Here is a 21,168-nt window from a genome sequence, read left to right as displayed (position 1 = left end):
TTGGATGATGTGGAATCTGTATGGGTAGAGCTGCGGAACACCAAAGGGCAAAAAACGCTAGTGGGAGTTGTGTACAGACCACCAAACAGGAGTAGTGAGGTTGGGGATGGCATCAAACAGGAAATTAGGGATGCGTGCAATAAAGGTACAGCAATTATCATGGGTGACTTTAATCTATATATAGATTGGGCTAACCAAACTGGTAGCAATATGGTGGAGGAGGATTTCCTGGAATGTATAAGGGATGGTTTTCTAGACCAATATGTCGAGGAACTAACTAGAGAGCTGGCCATCCTAGACTGGGTATTGTGTTATGAGAGAGGATTAATTAGCAAACTTGTTGTGCGAGGCACCTTGGGGAAGAGTGACCATAATATGGTAGAATTCTTCATTAAGATGGAGAGTGACACAGTTAATTCACAGACTAGGGTCCTGAACTTAAAGAAAGGTAACTTCGATGTTATGAGACGTGAATTGGCTAGGATAGACTGGTGAATGATACTTAAAGGGTTGACTTTAAGTATACTTAAAGTGGATAGGTAATGGCAGACATTTAGAGACCGCATGGATGAATTACAACAATTGTACATTCCTGTCTGGCGTAAAAATAAAAAAGGGAAGGTGGCTCAACCGTGGCTATCTAGGGAAATCAGGGATAGTATTAAAGCCAAGGAAGTGGCATACAAATTGGCCAGAAATAGCAGCGAACCTGGGGACTGGGAGAAATTTAGAACTCAGCAGAGGAGGACAAAGGGTTTGATTAGGGCAGGGAAAATGGAGTACGAGAAGAAGCTTGCAGGGAACATTAAGGCGGATTGCAAAAGTTTCTATAGGTATGTAAAGAGAAAAAGGTTGGTGAAGACAAACGTAGGTCCCCTGCAGTCAGAATCAGGGGAAGTCATAACGGGGAACAAAGAAATGGCAGACCAATTGAACAAGTACTTTGGTTCGGTATTCACTAAGGAGGATACAAACAACCTTCCGGATATAAAAGGGGTCAGAGGGTCTAGTAAGGAGGGGGAACTGAGGGAAATCTTTATTAGTCGGGAAATTGTGTTGGGGAAATTGATGGGATTGAAGGCCGATAAATCCCCAGGGCCTGATGGACTGCATCCTAGAGTACTTAAGGAGGTGGCCTTGGAAATAGCGGATGCATTGACAGTCATTTTCCAACATTCCATTGACTCTGGATCAGTTCCTATGGAGTGGAGGGTAGCCAATGTAACCCCACTTTTTAAAAAAGGAGGGAGAGAGAAAACAGGGAATTATAGACCGGTCAGCCTGACCTCAGTGGTGGGTAAAATGATGGAATCAATTATTAAGGATGTCATAGCAGTGCATCTGGAAAATGGTGACATGATAGGTCCAAGTCAGCATGGATTTGTGAAAGGGAAATCATGCTTGACAAATCTTCTGGAATTTTTTGAGGATGTTTCCAGTAAAGTGGACAAAGGAGAACCAGTTGATGTGGTATATTTGGACTTTCAGAAGGCTTTCGACAAGGTCCCACACAAGAGATTAATGTGCAAAGTTAAAGCACATGGGATTGGGGGTAGTGTGCTGACGTGGATTGAGAACTGGTTGTCAGACAGGAAGCAAAGAGTAGGAGTAAACGGGTACTTTTCAGAATGGCAGGCAGTGACTAGTGGAGTGCCGCAAGGTTCTGTGCTGGGGCCCCAGCTGTTTACATTGTACATTAATGATTTAGACGAGGGGATTAAGTGCAGTATCTCCAAATTTGCGGATGATACTAAGTTGGGTGGCAGTGTGAGCTGCGAGGAGGATGCTATTAGGCTGCAGAGTGACTTGGATAGGTTAGGTGAGTGGGCAAATGCATGGCAGATGAAGTATAATGTGGATAAATGTGAGGTTATCCACTTTGGTGGTAAAAACAGAGACACAGACTATTATCTGAATGGTGACAGATTAGGAAAAGGGAAGGTGCAACGAGACCTGGGTGTCATGGTACATCAGTCATTGAAGGTTAGCATGCAGGTACAGCAGGCGGTTAAGAAAGCAAATGGCATGTTGGCCTTCATAGCGAGGGGATTTGAATACAGGGGCAGGGAGGTGTTGCTACGGTTGTACAGGGCCTTGGTGAGGCCACACCTGGAGTATTGTGTACAGTTTTGGTCTCCTAACTTGAGGAAGGACATTCTTGCTATTGAGGGAGTGCAGCGAAGGTTCACCAGACTGATTCCCGGGATGGCGGGACTGACCTATCAAGAAAGATTGGATCAACTGGGCTTGTATTCACTGGAGTTCAGAAGAATGAGAGGGGACCTCATAGAAACGTTTAAAATTCTGATGGGTTTAGACAGGTTAGATGCAGAAAGAATGTTCCCAATGTTGGGGAAGTCCAGAACCAGGGGTCACAGTCTGAGGATAAGGGGTAAGCCATTTAGGACCGAGATGAGGAGAAACTTCTTCACCCAGAGAGTGGTGAACCTGTGGAATTCTCTACCACAGAAAGTTGTTGAGGCCAATTCACTAAATATATTCAAAAAGGAGTTAGATATAGTCCTTACTACTAGGGGGATCAAGGGTTATGGCGAGAAAGCAGGAAGGGGGTACTGAAGTTTCATGTTCAGCCATGAACTCATTGAATGGCGGTGCAGGCTAGAAGGGCTGAATGGCCTGCTCCTGCACCTATTTTCTATGTTTCTATGTTACCCTACTCCTGACAAAATGTCGACAGCACAAACTTGTCATCACCAACACCTTGTTCTGCCAGAGGGACAAATACAAGGCATCGTGGCAACATCCTCACTCCAAGCACTGGCACCTGCTCGACTATGTCATCGTCCAAGCCAGGGATCTCAAGGATGTGCGCATCACCCGCGCCATGACAGGAGCCGACGACAGCTGGACGGACCATCGCCTAATCCGATCCATCATCGACATCAACATAGCCCCAAAGCGGAGGAGGCAGCAGAAGCAGTGCCACAAAAAAAATCAATGCCAGAGCACTTAAGGACCCAGCTAAGAGAGCCCTATACAGCCAGCGCCTCACAGCTAACCTGGCATGCCTTGACGACCCCGAGACGCAGAATGCCCACAGCGCTTGGTCTTCCCTCCAGGTCTCCATAACCAGTGCCTGCAAAGAGATGCTCGGTTACTCAACCAGGAAACACCAGGACTGGTTTGATGAGAATGATCAGGAGATCCAAGAGCTAATAGATCACAAGCATAGGGCATTTCTGAGCCTTAAACAACAACCCAACGTGGGAGCAGCAAAGCAGCATTACAGACGGCTCAAGGCTGAAATCCAACAAAAAACCTGGGACCTAAAGAACAGGTGGTGGATGGAGAAAGTGCAGGAGATCCAGCAGCTGGTCGACAGCCATGATGTGCGAGGATTCTTCATCGCAGTCAAGGCCACCTATGGGCCAAACACCCAAGGCCCCACCCCACTGCGGACCAAGACCGGGGAAACACTCATCAAGGACACCGAGGCAGTCAGGGCCCGCTGGAAGGAACACTTCGAAGATCTCCTCAACCGAGACTCTCCCTTTGACTCAAGTGTTCTCAACTCCATCCCGCAGCATGCGACCCGCCACCACCTCAGTCAGACCCCAACACTGCACGAGGTAGAAAAAGCCATAAGACAGTTTAAAAACAACAAGGCTATGGGAACGGACAGAATCCCTGCTGAGGCGTTGAAGTATGGCGGAGAGGCACTGCTTGCGCGACCTCATCTCTCTCATCTGGAGGGAGGAGAACATGCCGGGGGATCTCAGAGATGCAGTAATCATGACCATCTTTAAAAAAGGGGACAAGTCTGACTGCGGCAACTACAGAGGAATCTCTCTGCTATTAGCTACTGGGAAAGTCGTCGCTAGAGTCCTCCTTAACCGTCTTCTTCCCATTGCCGAGGAGCTCCTCCCGGAATCACAGTGCAGATTTCATCCCCTACGGGGCACAACTGACATGATTTTTGCAGCGCGACAGCTACAGGAAAAATGCAGGGAACAGCGCCAGTCCTTATATATGGCCTTCTTCGACCTTACAAAGGCCTTTGACACTGTCAACTGCGAGGGTCTATGGAGCGCCCTCCTCCTTTTCGGATGCCCCCAAAAGTTCGGCACCATCCTCTGCCTGCTCCACGATGACATGCAAGCCGTGATCCTTACCAACAGATCCATCACAGACCCAATCCACATCCGGACCAGGGATAAACAGACCTGCGTCATCGCCCCAACCCTCTTCTCAATCTTTCTCGCCGCCATGCTCCACCTCACAGTCAATAAGCTTCCCGCTGGATTGGAACTAAACTACAGAACCAGTGGGAACCTGTTCAACCTGCACTGTCTTCAGGCCCGATCTAAGACCACCCCAACCTCTGTCGTCGAGCTACAATATGCGGACGTCGCCTGCATCTGCGCACATACACAGGCTGCACTTCAGGACAGTTGACATATTTATTGAGGCGTACGAAAGCATGGGCCTTACGCTAAACATCCATAAGACAAAGGTCCTCCACCAGCCTGTCCTCACCGCATAGCACTGCCCCCCAGTCATCAAGATCCACAGCGCGGCCCTTGACAACGTGGACCACTTCCCTTATCTCGGAAGCCTCCTATCAACAAGAGCCGGCATCGACGACGAGATCCAACACCGCCTCCAGTGCACTAGTGCAGCGTTCGGCCGCCTGAGGAAAAGAGTGTTTGAAGACCAAGCCCTCAAAACTGTCACCAAGCTCATGGTCTACAGGGCTATAGTAATACCTGCCCTCCAGTATGGCTCAGAGACATGGACCATGTACAGTAGACACCTCAAGTTGCTGGAGAAATATCACCAACGATGTCTCCACAAGATCCTACAAATCCCCTGGGAGGACAGGTGCACCAACATCAGCGTCCTCATTCAGGCTAACATCCCCAGCATTGAAGCACTGACCACACTCGATCAGCTCCGCTGGGCAGACCACATAGTCCGCATGCCAGACACGAGATTCCCAAAGCAAGTGCTTTACTCGGAGCTCCCTCACGGCAAACGAGCCGAAGGTGGGCAGCGGAAACGCTACAAGGACACCCTCAAAGCCTCCCTGATAAAGTGCGACATCCCCACTGACACCTGGGAGTCCCTGGCCCAAGATCTCCCTAAATGGAGGAAGTGTATCTGAGAGGGCGCTGAGCACCTCGAGTCTCAAAGCCGAGAGCATGCAGAAATCAAGGACGGGCAGCGGAAAGAGCGTGTGGCAAACCAGTCCCACCCACCCACTTCCCTCAACAAATATCTGTCCCATATATGACAGAGTCTTTGGCTCTCGTATTAGACTGTTCAGCCAGCAAACAACTCATTTCAGCAGTGGAAGCAAGTCTTCCTTGATTCCGAGGGACTGCCTGTGATGATGATGACCGCAAGGTTTAGTGCTGGGACCCCAGCTATTTACAATATACATTAATGATTTAGACAAAGGAATTGAATATAATATCTCCAATTTTGCAGATGACACTAAGCTGGGGGGCAGTGTGAGCTGTGAGGAGAATGCTAAGAGGCTGCAGGGTGACTTGGACAGGTTAGGTGAGTGGGCAAATGCATGGCAGATGCAGTAAATGTAGGTAAATGTGAGGTTATCCACTTTGGTGGCAAAAACAGGAAGGCAGAATATTATCTGAATGGTGATAGATTAGGAAAAGGGGAGGTGCAACGAGACCTGGGTGTCATGGTACATCCGTCATTGAAAGCTGGCATACAGGTGCAGCAGGCGGTGAAGAACGCAAATGGCATGTTGGCCTTCATAGCGAGGGGATTTGAGTATAGGAGCAGGGAGAACTTATTACAGTTGTACAGGGCCTTGGTGAGACCTCACCTGGAATATTATGTTCAGTTTTGGTCTCCTAATCTGAGGAAGGACATTTTTGCTATCGAGGGAGTGCAGTGAAGGTTCACCAGACTGATTCCCGGGATGGCAGGACTGATATATGAAGAAAGACTGGATCGACTAGGCTTATATTCACTGGAATTTAGAAGAATGAGAGGGGATCTCATAGAAACATATAAAATTCTGACAGGATTGGACAGGTTAGATGCAGGAAGAATGTTCCCGATGTTGGGAAAGTCCAGAGCCAGGGGTCACAGTCTAAGGATAAGGGGTAAGCCATTTAGGACCGAGATGAGGAGAAACTTCTTCACTCAGAGAATTGTGAACCTGCGGAATTCTCTACCATAGAAAGTTGTTGATGCCAGTTCATTGGATATATTCAAAAGGGTGTTAGATATGGCCCTTACGGCTAAAGGGATCAAGGGGTATGGAGAGAAAGCAGAAATGGGGTACTGAAGTTGCATGATCAGCCATGATCATATTGAATGGTGGTGCAGGCTCGAAGGGCCGAATGGCCTAATCCTGCACCTATTTTCTATGTTTCTATGTGAGAGGGGATATGGAAGTGGGGTCTCTTCTCAAAGCAGTCGCACTTCACCCCCATTCCCTTCCCCCTCAGTCACAGCCCCACATGCTTCCTCGGACCGCAATAGCCGGGTCTGCCCCTGCACAGTCGCACAAGGAGCCCTCACCTGCTCCAAAACCCAGAGGAAGTCAGCCAAAAGTTGAGTTGAAGCAGGGAATTATGCAGCCTGCAACTACCTCTGCTGAAGCCACAGGTGTTGCACCTTATAGAAGCACTCGCAAAAGAAAAATGACACCAAAGTAGATGAACAAGAGTATGCACATGGATGTATCAAAAATGTTAGAAAACAGGGAGTCTGGATAAATGGTTCATTCTTGGGTTGGCAACCAGTAACCAGTGGGGTGCCGCGGGGATCAGTGCTGGGACCCCTACTATTTACAATCTATATTAACGACTTGGAAGAAGGGACTGAGTGTAACGTAGCCAAGTTTGATGACGATACAAAGATGGGAGGAAAAACAATGTGTGAGGACACAAAAAATCTGCAAAAGGACATAGGCAGGCTAAGTGAGTGGGCAAAAATATGGCAGATGGAGTATAACGTGGGAAAATGTGAGGTTATCCACTTTGGAAGAAAAAAAAGCAAAGTATTATTTAAATGGAGAGAGATTACAAAATGCTGCAGTACAGAGGCTTCTGAGCATCCTTGTACATGACACAAAAAAAGTTAGCATGCAGGTACAGCAAGTGATCAGGAAGGCAAATAAAATGTTGGCCTTCATTGCAAGGGGGATGGAGTATAAAAGTCAGGAAGTCTTGCCACAACTGTACAGGGCATTGGTGAGACCACACCTAGAGTATTGCGTACAGTATTGGTCTCCTTATTTAAGGAGGGATATACTTGCATTGGAGGCAGTACAGAGAAGGTTCACTAAGTTGATTCCTGAGATGAAGGGGATGTTTTATGAAGAAAGGTTAAGCAGGTTGTGCCTATACTCATTGGAGTTTAGAAGAATGAGAGGTGATCATATTAAAAATATAAGATTATGAGGGGGTTTGACAGAGTAGATGCAGAGAGAATGTTTCCCCTCGTGGGGAAATCTAGAACTAGTGGGCATAGTTTCAGAATAAGGAGTCGCCTATTTAAAATAGAGATAAGGAGGAATTTCTTCTCTCAGAGGGTTGTGAATCTGTGGAATTCTCTACCACTGAGAGCTGTGGAGATTGGGTCATTGAATCTATTTAAGGTGGAGACAGACAGATATTTTGCAAGATAAGGGAATCAAGGGTTATGGGGAGCAGGCAGGGAGGTGTTGAGGTCAAGATCAGATCAGCCATGATCTTATTGAATGGCAGAGCAGGCTTGAGGGGCCAAATGGCCTATTTCTTATGTTCTTATGTTCTTCTGTAAACACTCCTGGGTGATGATGTGGTGCCTTCATGGTTATGTGTGCAGTCGATGACACCCTGCACCTGTGGGAAGTCAGCCAGAGCCACAAAGCCGAGGGCCCGCTCAGTAATACTGACCTCATCAGTGCCAAAATTGATATAATTGACTGACTTGTGAAACATGGCATCGGTCATCTGGGTGATTCATCTGTGGGCGTCCAACTGCGAGATCCCGCAAATGTCTGCTGCAGATCCCTGGAAGGAGCCTGCGGTGCAGAGGTAGAGGGCGGTCGTGATTTTGACAGCCACTGGTAGGGAGTGTCCACCAGGTCCTCTGGGCAGCAGATCATATTCTAGCAAGTTACAAATGTCTGAGACAACCTGGCGTGATAGATTGAACCTCCTGAAGTACTGCTGGTCAGTCATGTCGAGGAAGCTCATCCTTTGCCTATATATCCTGTGTTGGGGATATTGCCTCCGGTGCGGTGCAGCCCTGTGGTGCCCCCCTCTCTCCTGTGGTACATCAGGTTATTGTGGAAAATGCTGCTGTTGTGGTTGCTGCTGCTGCTGCTGGTGTGGCTGGTGTTTTGGCTGGTGATGGGGTTCATCATTCTGAGGACCAAGGTGAGACAGAATAAGCGCACCCATGCTGATCTAGTAGATGGCAATTAAAGTGGAGTTCAGAGGGACAATCCATCAATGTTGTGATAGTGAGTAGCAATATGGTGAGATTGGCTTCTGTGGTTGGAAAAATGACCTGCAAACTGCAGACATTGAAATCTGTGCACAAAATGGAGTCAGCAAGAGCCGTTCCATGAGGCAAGTAATGAGCGTAATTTTGCAGTTTTATGTGCTTTTCCCAGCTGTGAATAAACTCTGATTTCGCACTTAGGACGAATCAGCAGCAGCAGAGCAGTAGTGGGGGGAAGCAGGTCACCGCCTGGATACCGCAAGAGGGCAATTTTCAAATTGGCAGCCATTTGCCAAAAAGTCGGTGGTCATTGTATTCCGCTACGTGGCTGCCGATTTCTGGCAGTAACAGGCCCCAGGAAGTCTTACTACAATTGTACAAGGGCATTGGTGAGACCACACCTGGAGTAGTGTGCACAGATTTAGTCTCCTTATCTTAGGAAGAACACACTTGCCTTAGAAGCGGTGCAACTAAGGTTCACTAGGTTGATCCCTTAGATGAGAGGGTTGTCCTGTGAGAAAAGATTGAGTAGATTGGGCCTATACTTGCTGGAGCTTAGAAGATTGAGAGGTGATCTCATTGAAACATGTAAGATTCTGAGTGAAATTTACAGGGTAGATGAGGTGCTGTTTCCCCTGGCTGGAGAATCGAGAACTAGGGTGCATAGGCTCAGGATAAGGAGTTGGACATTTAAGACTGAGATGAGGAGGAATTAACTCTCTTAGAGTGTAGTGAAGCTTTGGAATTTTCTACCCAAAGGGCTGTGAATGCTGAATCGTTGAGTATATTAAAGGCTGAGAAAGATAGCTTTTTGGACTCTAAGGGAATCAAGGGATATGGCAATTGGGCAGCAAAGTGGTGTTGGGGTAGAAGATCAGCCATGATCTTATTGAATGGCAGAGCAAGCTCGTGGGGCCATATGTTCTTATGGAAGGGCAAGGATTCCTACAAGCATGTTTCCCTCTATTTAGTCTTCTGGCAGCATCAGCTCTGTTTGCTTGTTCCTCCTGTTTCTGTTCCTCCTCCTCCTCTTGTTCTCTCATCAGAGTGGAAGCTGCCAGTAGCAATGGAGGTAGCGATAAAAATGGCATTGGGGTCTTAATTAAGTTGTCAGACCTCTATTTGCATAAATTAATGAGGCCCCGCCTGTTTCCAATCATTCTATTTCAGTGGGAGCATGCACTGCCTAAATCTTTTTCTGATTTTCATTCTGCTTCCGCCCATTTTATAGGCATAAATGGGACAGTAGTGAGAGAAAAATCGGCTACGGTAACTGTTAATCCAGTGACATTCCACTCTCATTCACAGCATGTATTAAGGCGCCCCCCCCCCCACCCGACCTGCGAGTGAACAGCATCGGCAGGCAGGAGTATAAGTATCAGAGCTAGCCACTGCAGGGAGCGGAGCGAGATGACCCAGGAGTGTGATCACTTCTAGACAGGCGACTGGACTGACGTCACTGGAGTCCAGGCAATCCATTGGAGCGATGTCCGAGCCCAGCAGGGGGCTGAGAGTTGGGCCCAGTAGGAGCGGAGGTCGAGTCCAGCCGGGGGGGGTGGCCTTAGAGTCAGGCCCAGCAGGTGCGGAGATCCAGACCAGCGGGGGGCTTAGAGTCGGGCCCATCAGGTGCGGAGATCCAGACCAGCGGGGGGCTTAGAGTCGGGCCCATCAGGTGCAGTATCCGTGCCCAGCGAGGTGCGGCATCTGAGCCCAGCAAGGGAGGCGTTAGATGCCCAGCGAAGGGCGACATTCGAGCCCAGCGAGGGGTGAAGGTCGGACCCAGCGAGGGGTGAAGGTCGGACCCAGCGAGGGGAGGTGTTCGAGCCCAGCGAGGTGAGGTGTTCGAGCCCAGCGAGGTGAGGTGTTCGAGCCCAGCGAGGGGTGAAGGTCGGACCCAGCGAGGGGTGAAGGTCGGACCCAGCGAGGTGAGGCGTTCGAGCCCAGCGAGGTGAGGCATTTGAGCCCAGTGAGGGGTGGAGGTCGAACCCAGCGAGGTGAGGCATTTGAGCCCAGCGAGGTGAGGCATTCGAGCCCAGCGAAGGGCGACTTTCGAGCCAACGAAGGGTGGCATTTGAGCCCAGCGAGGGGTGAAGGTCAGACCCAGCGAGGTGAGGCATTCGAGCCCAGCGAGGTGAGGCATTCGAGCCCAGCGAGGTGAGGCATTCGAGCCCAGCGAGGTGAGGCATTCGAGCCCAGCGAGGGGCGAAGGTCGAGCCCAGCGAGGGGCCATAGCCTAGGTGTGGCGCAGCATATATAACATCAGAGAGGTCATGGCCCAGGAGCGATGCAGCATTTAACAACGGAGGGGTCGTGGCCCAGGAAAGGTGTATCATTTAACAGCAGCGGGGTCATGGCCCAGGAGCGATGCAGCATTTAACAACGGAGGGGTCGCGGCCCAGGAAAGGCGTATCATTTAACAGCAGCGGGGTCATGGCCCAGAAGCGGCGCAACAGAGCTTGGTCTCCAGTCGTCTTGGTCAATCCTCACCACTGGACCAAGACCTCGCTCTGTCAAGCCCGTGTGGTGGCTGATGTGCAACGGTCACCACACGTTAAAAAGATCCACGCACAGGCATCTTCCACCCTTTAAGATGTAACTCATTGTAACAACTGTGAGCCCATCTTTCTTTGGTGTGAAGAGCATCATCCTTGTTACGAGGGACTGCCTCGTACTAGTAGTAGCATGAAGGTGTACATTTCAGATTACAGGAGATATCGGTCTGGTTGTGAAAATTGCATTTTGTTGTGAAACTGAATATAGAGTCTCAAGAGAAAGCCAAAAATGTATCAAACCATCACAGCCAAATCTGATCCTGTCAACACCTGAGGTCTGCATGTAAAATATTTTGTGGTTAATGATCAGGTATTACTACAACCCTGTAGACCATGAGCTTGGTGGCAGTTTTGAGGGCCTGGTCTTCGAACACTCTTTCCCTCAGGCGGCTGAAGGCTGCACTGGCGCACTAGAGGCGGCGTTGGATCTCCATCAATGTCTGCTCTTGTTGATGAGAAGCTCCCGAGGTATGGGAAATGGTCTACATTGTCCAGGGCCATGCCGTGGATCTTGATGACTGGGGGGCAGTGCTGTGCAGCAAGGACAGGCTGGTGGAGGACCTTTGTGGTTACGGATGTTGAGCATAAAGCCCATGCTTTCGTATGCCTCAGTAAATACGTCGACTATGTCCTGAAGTTCAGCCTCTGTGTGTGCGCAGATGCAGGCGTCGTCCACGTACTGTAGCTCGGCGACAGAGGTTGGGGTGGTCTCGGACCTGGCCTGCACACGGCGAAGGTTGAACAGGTTCCCACTGGTTCTGTAGCTTAGTTCCACTCCAGCGGGGAGCTTGTTGACGGTGAGGTGGAGCATGACCCTCCTGTATGGCTCAGAGACATGGACCATGTACAGTAGACACCTCAAGTCACTAGAGAAATACCACCAACGATGCCTCCACAAGATCCTGCAAATCCCCTGGGAGGATAAACACACCAACGTTAGCATCCTCGACTAGGCCAACATCCCCAGCACTGACCACACTTGATCAGCTCCGCTGGGCAGGGCACACTGTCCGCATGCCAGACACGAGACTCCCAAAGCAAGCGCTCTACTTGGAACTCCTTCATGGCAAGCGATCCAAAGGTGGGCAGAGGAAATGTTACAAGGACACCCTCAAAGCCTCCCTGATAAAGTGCAACATCCCCACTGACACCTGGGAGTCCCTGGACAAAGAACGCCCTAAGTGGAGGAAGTGCATCCGGGAGGGCACTGAGCACCTCGAGTCTCATCGCTGAGAGCATGCAGAGATCAAGTGCAGGCAGCGGAAAGAGCGTGCGGCAAACCAGTCCCACCCACCCTTCCCCTCAACGCTATCTGTCCCACCTGTGCAGGGACTGTGGCTCTCGTATTGGACTATTCATCCACCTAGGAACTCATTTTAAGAGTGGAAGCAAGTCTTCCTCAATTCCGAGGGACTGCCTATGATGATGATGATGAGTGATCAGGATACAGAATGGGAGATGACTTTTCGCCTCCCTACCCAGCTAAAAGCCAGTGTAGTACAATGACTACTGGCCAAACTGAGATCAGCTAACTCAGCACAGACTGAGGATACCTAGGACCTTCTAAGGGACGGATTTTCCGGTCTGTTGCGTCTGTTTTTCGCCCCGGAGCGGAGCAATGGCGGCAGTGAGATCTTCTGAGTGGGTGGTCAGCCTCCAATGCCCCGCGGGGTTTTTGGGGCCGGTTTTGCGATGGCGTGGAGCAGCACCGCCGCAAGAGCTGCGCCAGTGTGCAACACCCCTGGTTGCGACACCGGCGCGCTTTTTAACTTCAGCCTGACCCATATGTCCCAAAGTGCGACCGGCAGTGAATGCCTGGGAAATTGGGCAGTCCAACTATACCGACGGCAGAGAGGTAAGTAATGCAGTCCTAAAGTAAGTGTCATTGATTTTAATTTTTTTTGCAATTTATGTTGTGGTGGTAGGGACTATATATTGGGAATGTTTTTGTGGGCTTTTTTTTCGTTTTTTTCCCCCCAGGCATCTCTCAGAGCGCTCCTGGCCCAGCTCTTTAGCTCGGGATTTTCCAATGCTAATGCCCAAGAAAGGTATACAACACCTCCCTTCGCACTGCACCCCAGACTCAGGGCCAGCTGCCCAATTTTGATGAATGAGTCGCAAACTATTCCCGGGCACAAACTTTACCACACCACCAATATTACTGCCCCAAAATCATCAAAGCTGGAAATCCAGCCCAATGTGCATTCACTCACCCAGCCACCAAGGAAGTATCCTTTTCAGTTTTAAAACAAAATGCAGCAGCATCATTCAGCAATTGTTTGCATTTTCAGCCTTCATTTGGTCATATATCAACTAATTAGTTTCAGAAGTTAATTAATTCGACAAAAACACTCTTAACTCTTGGTTTCCGGTATTATTAACATACTCGATTATATTGATAAGTGCTTGTGTCAATAATTTATTGCAGTAGAACTTAACTAAAGCCTGTGGGGGCTAAATCGGGCTGTGTCGCCTATTTTTCTTCGGTGCTACACAACCATATCACGATCGAAATTGGGGTCCGAGATCCACGTGAAGGACGCGATATTGGTAAAGGATTTGTGCGCTCACACCCAACGACCACTGACATGGTGACACAAATCAGTGTGCAACGCTAATTTGACAGCAGCGCTGCCATTTTCAAACTCCACGCTCCAGCCAATGCCCTGTCTGAATCTTGCACAGCTGAGCACAACGTTAAACAGAATGAAGGAGCCCCACCAGTGCTATTTAACGGGATGTACTTACAGGCTAGCTGCTGGATTACTTCTTCTGGCTGCAGGTGCAATTATACATGTTTTGGGAACTTTCCTGTACTTGGCTAAAGTTTCAATAGTCTACGGGGAGTGGTCTGGCTGATCTTCAAGTAGTTTTTTGTTCATTTAAAATCTTGTGCTGAAACAAGTTGCTTCCAGACATGGGAGGTGTTGCGGGGTGTCGAGTAGGGCTTCCTCTGGGAATTGAATATGACTGGGAGAATGAAGACAGGCCATGGAGAGCAGGACAAGCTGCTAGAAGAGGAAGGGGAGAAGGACTCTCAGCAGGAGACCATAGCCACTAAGGGTCTTCAACTGCAATGAGGAACAATTTGTTTCAAAAAAGTGGTTGTGACTGAAACTTGCCAACTGCTTCAGCCACAACTTCAACCTCAATGCAGAACAAGGACAGCATTTCCTGTGGCTGTCATGGTTGAATAGCTGCCAGTGTGTGCGAGCTGTGAGTTGTGGAAGCGAGGCTTGCAACAATGTTAAGTGTGTGAAGGTGAGGTAAAGCATATGAATTGAAGGATTGACTACTGATTGATGAATATCGTTGGGTAGGTGGGTGATGGGGGTGTAGTAAATTGAGCAATGGATGCTGATGGGGATGAGGCTGGTGGCACAGTTGATATGATATGCCATGTGAAGATTGAACTCGCTCACCTTGTCAACTCGTGTCAGATCATTAAACTTCTTCCTACACTGCAAACATGTTCTTAGAGCTTCAGTCCTGGCATTGACCTCCGCCGCTATTTCTTCTCCTGCCCTCTCTCCACATCTTGCACCAAGACCTCCAGTCCATGGTCAGAAGACCTTGGTGCTTGCTCTCGTGCATGTTCAGCCATTCCTCAAAGTATCACAGCACAGATTCAGTTTCAAAGGACTCCCATCACTTCTTGTAGCCACAATGCACCCCCCTTTTAAGAGCTGTAGGCTACCTTCAAGTAGCACTAGCCACTTGTGATATTGGGTTCCCTGCTGATGTGTGCAACCAATTAACAGTGCGGGTAGTGCCGTCTGCATGCAGCAATCATTTAAAACAGCAGGTAGCACAAATTTAAAGTGCTGCCTGCAATGCAGTGAACGGGAACGAGTTAATCGCGTACCACGATCCCCATGCATGATTTTGGAGGTTATCCAAATTAACCCTCTAGATTTCTGTAGTTCTGTTCTAATGTCACTCACAATTTGACTAGTACCAAGTAGAGAATGCTAGCAGGTAACACAGGAACTAGCTTTATGTGACTTGACTGCATTTTAACCAATCATGTTCAAGATTCCAGCCCAAGGGTATAATTATTTTTTTGTTGTTTTAAATGAGGAAGCAGTAATGGAGTGAAGCTACAGTGCAAATTACTGTTAACTTCCATCAGCACTTCCATAATTATCTACTATAATGTTGGGCTGTGCCCTGCGTAACAGAAGTTTACTGACTGAGACCAGCTAACACCTAAAAGCAGCTGTGTGTGTTTTTAAGAAAGCTCTCAATGTTGCTGTCATGGATTGCATGTAACATAAAATGTCACTGTTGTCCTGTAGTAACAAAATACACAACATTGTAGCAATGGAGCTTTTGTGGTTGGGGGAACAGCTACACAAGTACAGCCTGAATAAAACTGTGAAAGTCGCAGTCTGCAAAGTTTGCTATCCTGAATGTCTAGAAACAGCAGGAAGGCTTTCTGCAAGAACAGGAGATAACATTGGATACTGGAACGGAACTAACTTATGAGAATAGCTCAGTAATTTCCAAGCATAAGATGGAAGTTCTTGATTGGACGAGGAGTTACGAGTGCCCAAATAGCTGAAGTAAATTGCGTTAATCCCTTTATGACGAATCCCTACTAGGGCTTTCATTATCTAATACACAAAAGATTATGACAGCTCAGCAAGAATCAAGGGTTACTCATCTCTGATAAGGTGACAATGGCCTTGTTTTGCCAGTGGAAGTGGGGCTTCAATCCACCGATCCCCAAAGACGCAGGCACTAGCCCAAATAGTAAGATTGAAGCATTAGCATAGTCAGAGCAGGCCAGCGACTCCTGCAAGTACACAACAGCAGCACCTGCCCTGAGAAAGGCACCGAATGGCAAAGTACCATCATCCTGCTTAGATGCAACATTTCAGACCTGGGAAATGCCTCATAGAAATAGGGCAGCAAAACCTTTCGGTTTCCAAAGGAACTATCAGGCTGTCCCTACAAGGTATTCAATCTAAGAGGAATTGATGACCTTGTCTCCGAGACATTTTGGGGCCTTCACAAGGCCCATAAAGGAACAGACATCTGCTGTAGATTCTGTTGGACCTTTCAAGTGGTGTACTGGACAGAATTAATTTTAATTCTATGTAAGTTCTCAGGGAAGCCTGGGAACTCCCCCAGATATGCCCCTTTGACTTGGGGGCGGATGAAAGAATCACTCTTCAGCTCACCAGAATTTCCTGTCCTCCTCCCCATGGACGGAATCCCTGAGAAAGGGGTTCTACCCCATTGTCCAGCCCACCCCTGCCCACCCCACCCCTTCAGCTTATGGCTTTGTTTATCCCGATTGTCTTAAAATATACATTGCAGTGCCACATTACACCACCCATCTAAATGTATCCGGTCGGTGCTGGACTGGTAATGGCAGCTTGCCCAAAGCCAAGCAACTGCAACAGAATGGATTCGCCAGGTCTCTGTTTCCTCTTACATCCAGAGCATACTTCGGAAAAAAAATAACAGAATGACAGTTTCTCGCATTGCTAAACAGCCTACCTGCAATCCTTGTCCGTCAACAGTGACAGAGTTAGCTCTTTGTATTTTGGTGCGCTCCTCTGATTTCTTCATTTGCATGGAATTATCATCTCTTCTTTTCACAGTGGATTGCCTTTCCTGGTATTCAAAACAAAACAGTGGAGTCTGTAAGTATCTCATTTCTCTGAAATAGCACAATAGATTCTGAGTGGCTGAATTTCCACAGGGGATTGTCAGTCGTAATTTAGCAGAAGTAAAGGGCTCAATTTTGCCAAGCCCGTGTTCAGGCATATTGCCAGAGTTATGCTCGTTTTTCTAGGACAAAAATGCGCCGGAAATAATTTGACAAAGTTTCCTCGATCTATAATTAGAATTTGGCGCCACGCAGCGTGTCCAGTTGTCTCGGCGGGTGGAGCCTGCTGTCTGTGCCGAAAAATGATGTTGCACCTTCTGCGCATGCGCGGAAAAAAATTACGTTTCTGACGTCGTTGCAATGGACGCGCATGCTCAGTACAGCTCTGAGTTGGCAATCGGCCATTTTTAAAGAGCCAGTTGTGTGAGAGCATTGGAAAATCAGAGCTGCAGCAGTACAAGATGCAGCGCGGTGCAAGGACCAAGAATTTCTTACAGGAAGAAGTGGAGGCATTAGTTACTGTGACTGAGACGAGATAGCAGGAGCTGGATACCAGCAGAGGTCACAAAGTTCCACCCAAAGAAATGAAGAAACACTGGAACCAAGTTGCAGAAGATTACTGTGCAATGGTGACCACCACGAGATCTGGAGGCCAGTGTAACTACAGGACCTTGGTCAAGTAGTTAGTGTAAGTAATATTTTCATTTATTCACTGGAATTGCAATTGTAAATGTGACCATCTGTATGTCCCACCCAGCAGAAAGACACCCTCTCTAAACAGTTAGGTTTTCATCTTTGCAGAGGAAGGTGGGACATAATAAAAGGGAAAGAACTCGATCAGGAGGAGGCCTAACAAATCTGCAGCCACTGACACCCTTGGAAGAGAGGGTCGCTGCTTTGATGGGTCCTGCCTGGAGAAAAGCAATCACCACTGCACACATTGGGCCCAAACCCGAGGGAGAGGGTAAGTCCTACAAATTCATCGTGGCCTTTCAAATCAGCTTGCTGCCTGGCCAGCAATGTGTGAGCCTACTCATGCCACCCACCCTGCCCCCTTCTCTGCTGCTAACCATTTGTCTGTTCTATTATATTTTGCAGAACTTGAGGCCAACCCCGATGATGCAGAAAAAGATTCAGATGCGGACGAGCCTGAAGAGAACATCTTCCAATCCCACCCTCCAGAACAAGAGCATGGGGGTGAGGGAGGGGGAGAGAAAGGAGCTGGATGAAGCCCCCACTGTTTTACTGACTTTGGAGGAGGTGCCACCCATTGCTGTGACAGCCCCTTCCGTGACTAGTGGTTTAAGTGTTGGTGGGACATTCCATGGTTTCCCACCTTCCGAGGTTGCGGGTCCCAGTGGTGGGGTACAGCGAGGCACACCCAGGGCCCCACCTTCCGAGGTTGCGAGTCCCAGTGGTGTGGTGCAGCGAGGCATACCCAGGGCCCCACTGTCCCAGGCTGCCGGTCCCAGTGGTGGGGTGTGAACCACACCTGTGGGGAGAAGGGGAAGGAGAGCTCGACCGTGCTCTTCTGAGGTGCAGGATCTAACAGGTGTGGTTCAGATGATGTCATTGCGGGCGGAGAGTATTGACCTTACACGATTATTCCTGGACACCATCAGTGGGGTGAGTGATGAGGTAATGGGACTGTCAGGAGAAGTAACATCAATGACACGAGAAATGGGAACGATATCCGGGACCATCAGTGAGGGAATAGTGACCATGAGGAAGGGAATGTCAGAGGTAGGTGATGCGCTGTCAGTGACCATCAGGGAGGGAATGTCAGATAGTGCAAACACTGTCACTGACCATGAGGGAGGGAATGTTGCAGGTCATTGGGACACTGCCAGGGCGCATGAGGGATGGCATATTGGAGTTAGCTGCTGCAATAAGGGAACACACCCAGACCCCGCGCCCATTGACAGAATTAACTACCACTCCCACTCCAATCCCCACACCAGCCTCTGAAGAGCCCAAAGCTGGGCTCTCCAACTTGCCACCTGCCGACGATGCCACCACCCACCAGCACCCCCACCCCCCCTCAAGAGGTGCGCAGTACCTGAGATCTTAGAACGAATAAGCTTGGTACTAAGCCCAGAAACACTCCATCACCGCTGCGGGCAGGGGAGGTGGAGTGTTCAAGACCAAGCACAGCGGGCGGTCTTAGAATAAGGTGGAGGAGAGATGGGTGCGTGCAGCCTTTCTTTGCTGTTGTTGTTGTTGTTATTATTATTGTTGTTCCTGTTGTAACTGTTCTCAAATTAAAAGTTTTTTGTAAGTTTGATAAATTTACAAGTTTAAAAGTTTGTGAGTGATCTTAAAGTAAACTTTGATACAAAAATAATCTTATTAAAGTTAAATACAAAAAAACTATTTGTTAAACTTTTGAATAAAATACATTTTGCATTAAAACTGAATCATTTCTATTATTTTTTCCATTAACACAACACAACATTACTGAACAGCTCCAAACAGTAGACATGGTCCATGTGGAATAGTTGTCGCTGAGCCCTTAGGCATCAGTAAAGCGTTCACGGATGAGCTGCTGGTGCAAGGCTCGTGCAATCGTTAAAGGGGCACGATGGCCCTCCTCCGCCGTCGTGCTCCGGCCTCAGGCACTTGCATGGCTTCCTCATCCTCGACGTCCTCCTCCTGCTCGTCATCTGCATCTTCCACATCATTACCATCAGCTATTCTCACCACAGGTGGGTCTTACACTACCAGGTGCTGCTGCCTCATGATGGCCAAGTTATGCAGCATGCAGCACATAAGAGTGAACTGACTGACAATCTCAGCAAAGTACAGCAAGTAGCCTCCGGAATGGTCCAGGCAACGGAAATGCTGTTTCAAGATGCCAATGGTCCTCTCTATGATGCTGCACGTTGCAATGTGCGACATGTTGTAATCACGGTCAGTTTTCGTCCAGTTTACGCGCAGGGGCGTCATGAGCCAGATGGTGAGGCCGTACCCTTTGTCTCCCCGTAGAAGACTCCCCTTCTGGCTGCTGCTGAAACATGGCAGACATAACACTATCATGTAGAATGAACGCATCATGGGTGCTCCCAGGGTATCTTGCATCGACTGACATGATGCGATGCATGTCGTCACACACGAGCTATACATTAATGGAGTGGAAGCCTTTTCTGTTCCTGTACATCTCGGAATCCTCCAAAGGTGCTCGCAAGGCGATGTGGGTACAATCAATGCAGCCCTGTACCTTTGGGAAGCCAGCAAACCTGGAGAAACCCACAGCCCTGTCATGGATTGCTTGGGTGGTCATGGGGAACTTTATGAAGTCATTCCTCCGTGCATACAGTGCAGCTGTCACCAGGCGAATGCAGACATGAATTGCATGTTGAGAGATGGCGCACACATCCCCAGTTGTAGCTTGAAATGAGCCGGAAGCATAGAATGAAAGTTGTAAACTTCACTTCAACTGACAAAGTAGTCCTACTGATGCTTCTAGGTTGCAGGTCTGGTTTGACCAACTCACAGATCTCTGTTACAACTTATTTGCAGAAACGCAGCCTTCTGACACAGTCTGCATCACTCAGGTGGAGGTACGAATGCCTGTCTCGATATACCCAAGGTCTCCTGCCTAGCACCCTATAGGTTCTGATGTTCCTGATGCGATGACATCGAATCAATTGTCTCCTACGAAGCACCATGATGCAGAAGTCTCACACAAAGTATGGCATTGTCAGTATTTCTCCCATACTTAAAACTTACCTTTGAAAGCTCAAAACGGCAGGAAAGCAGGCAGGACAGGTTCACAGTTCTCTGTCCCCAAGGTTTGTACAGATGGATCACACCCAAGGTCTTGTGACTTCTCCTCTCATCCCCTCCCCCTTAACTAATTGCAATCTTGTGATTGCTCCTCTCTCCCCCCAACTAATTGCAGTCGTGACTTCTCCCCTTCTCTCTCTCCCCACACCCCCCCCCACCCCCGCCCCTCCCCCCACACTCATTGTAGTCTTCAGAAGCCTTCCGACCGACACCTCGATCCCCGGGCTCAGTGCAGAAGGCTTCCGATCAGCACCTTGCTCCCCAGGTTCGAGGCCTTCTGATTGGCACCTCGCTCTCCCTCCCTCCTCCCACCCACCCCACCCCCTCCCCCCACAGCTTGTTTTCTAGCCAAGCCCCGAGCCCCTGTGCCCGGGTGCGGGGCCGATTGTGCCAGCAAAAGCTATGACCTTCCAGCCCTGCTTCAAGACGTTCGGTGGTGGCATGTGAGTGAGTAAAAAAAGAGAAAACTTCTGAAATACAACAAACTTCCATTTACTACGTTGACAGGTAAAAATAGTTGAACTTTATTATTGATTTTTACAGTGTTCTCGACTCCCTCCAACATCTTCGATTAAAAAAATGGCGTCTTTCAGCATCGATTTCTCAATGTGTGCTGGTTTTCTTAACTGCCCAGAAGGTTTTTCGAGAATGGCCAGATATACCGACTGTTGGGGGAAAACCCCGAGGTAGAAATAAATCTACTCCGAGACTACGTTAGAGAGTTTAAAAACACACACAGTTTATTAATACAAGGTGCCAGGGGAGCTGTATAGGCTA

The 21,168-nt window shown here is 48.7% G+C and overlaps 1 protein-coding gene across 3 annotated transcripts in view; it reads right to left on the bottom strand.

The window, feature by feature from the left end:
- Positions 1 to 21,168, bottom strand: part of dgkb (diacylglycerol kinase, beta) — a 1,139,682-nt gene that overhangs the window by 788,526 nt on the left and 329,988 nt on the right. For all 3 annotated transcript variants that reach the window (XM_070881012.1, XM_070881013.1, XM_070881014.1), the window contains exon 11: positions 16,494 to 16,610. In XM_070881012.1, coding sequence (XP_070737113.1) covers positions 16,494 to 16,610 — 117 coding nt within the window. The remainder of the gene's footprint in view (positions 1 to 16,493; positions 16,611 to 21,168) is intronic.

Source organism: Pristiophorus japonicus, chromosome 5 (assembly GCF_044704955.1).
Source record: "Pristiophorus japonicus isolate sPriJap1 chromosome 5, sPriJap1.hap1, whole genome shotgun sequence".
In the NCBI taxonomy this organism is placed as follows: domain Eukaryota; kingdom Metazoa; phylum Chordata; class Chondrichthyes; family Pristiophoridae; genus Pristiophorus; species Pristiophorus japonicus.
This window is presented reverse-complemented; position numbering and strand designations above follow the sequence as displayed.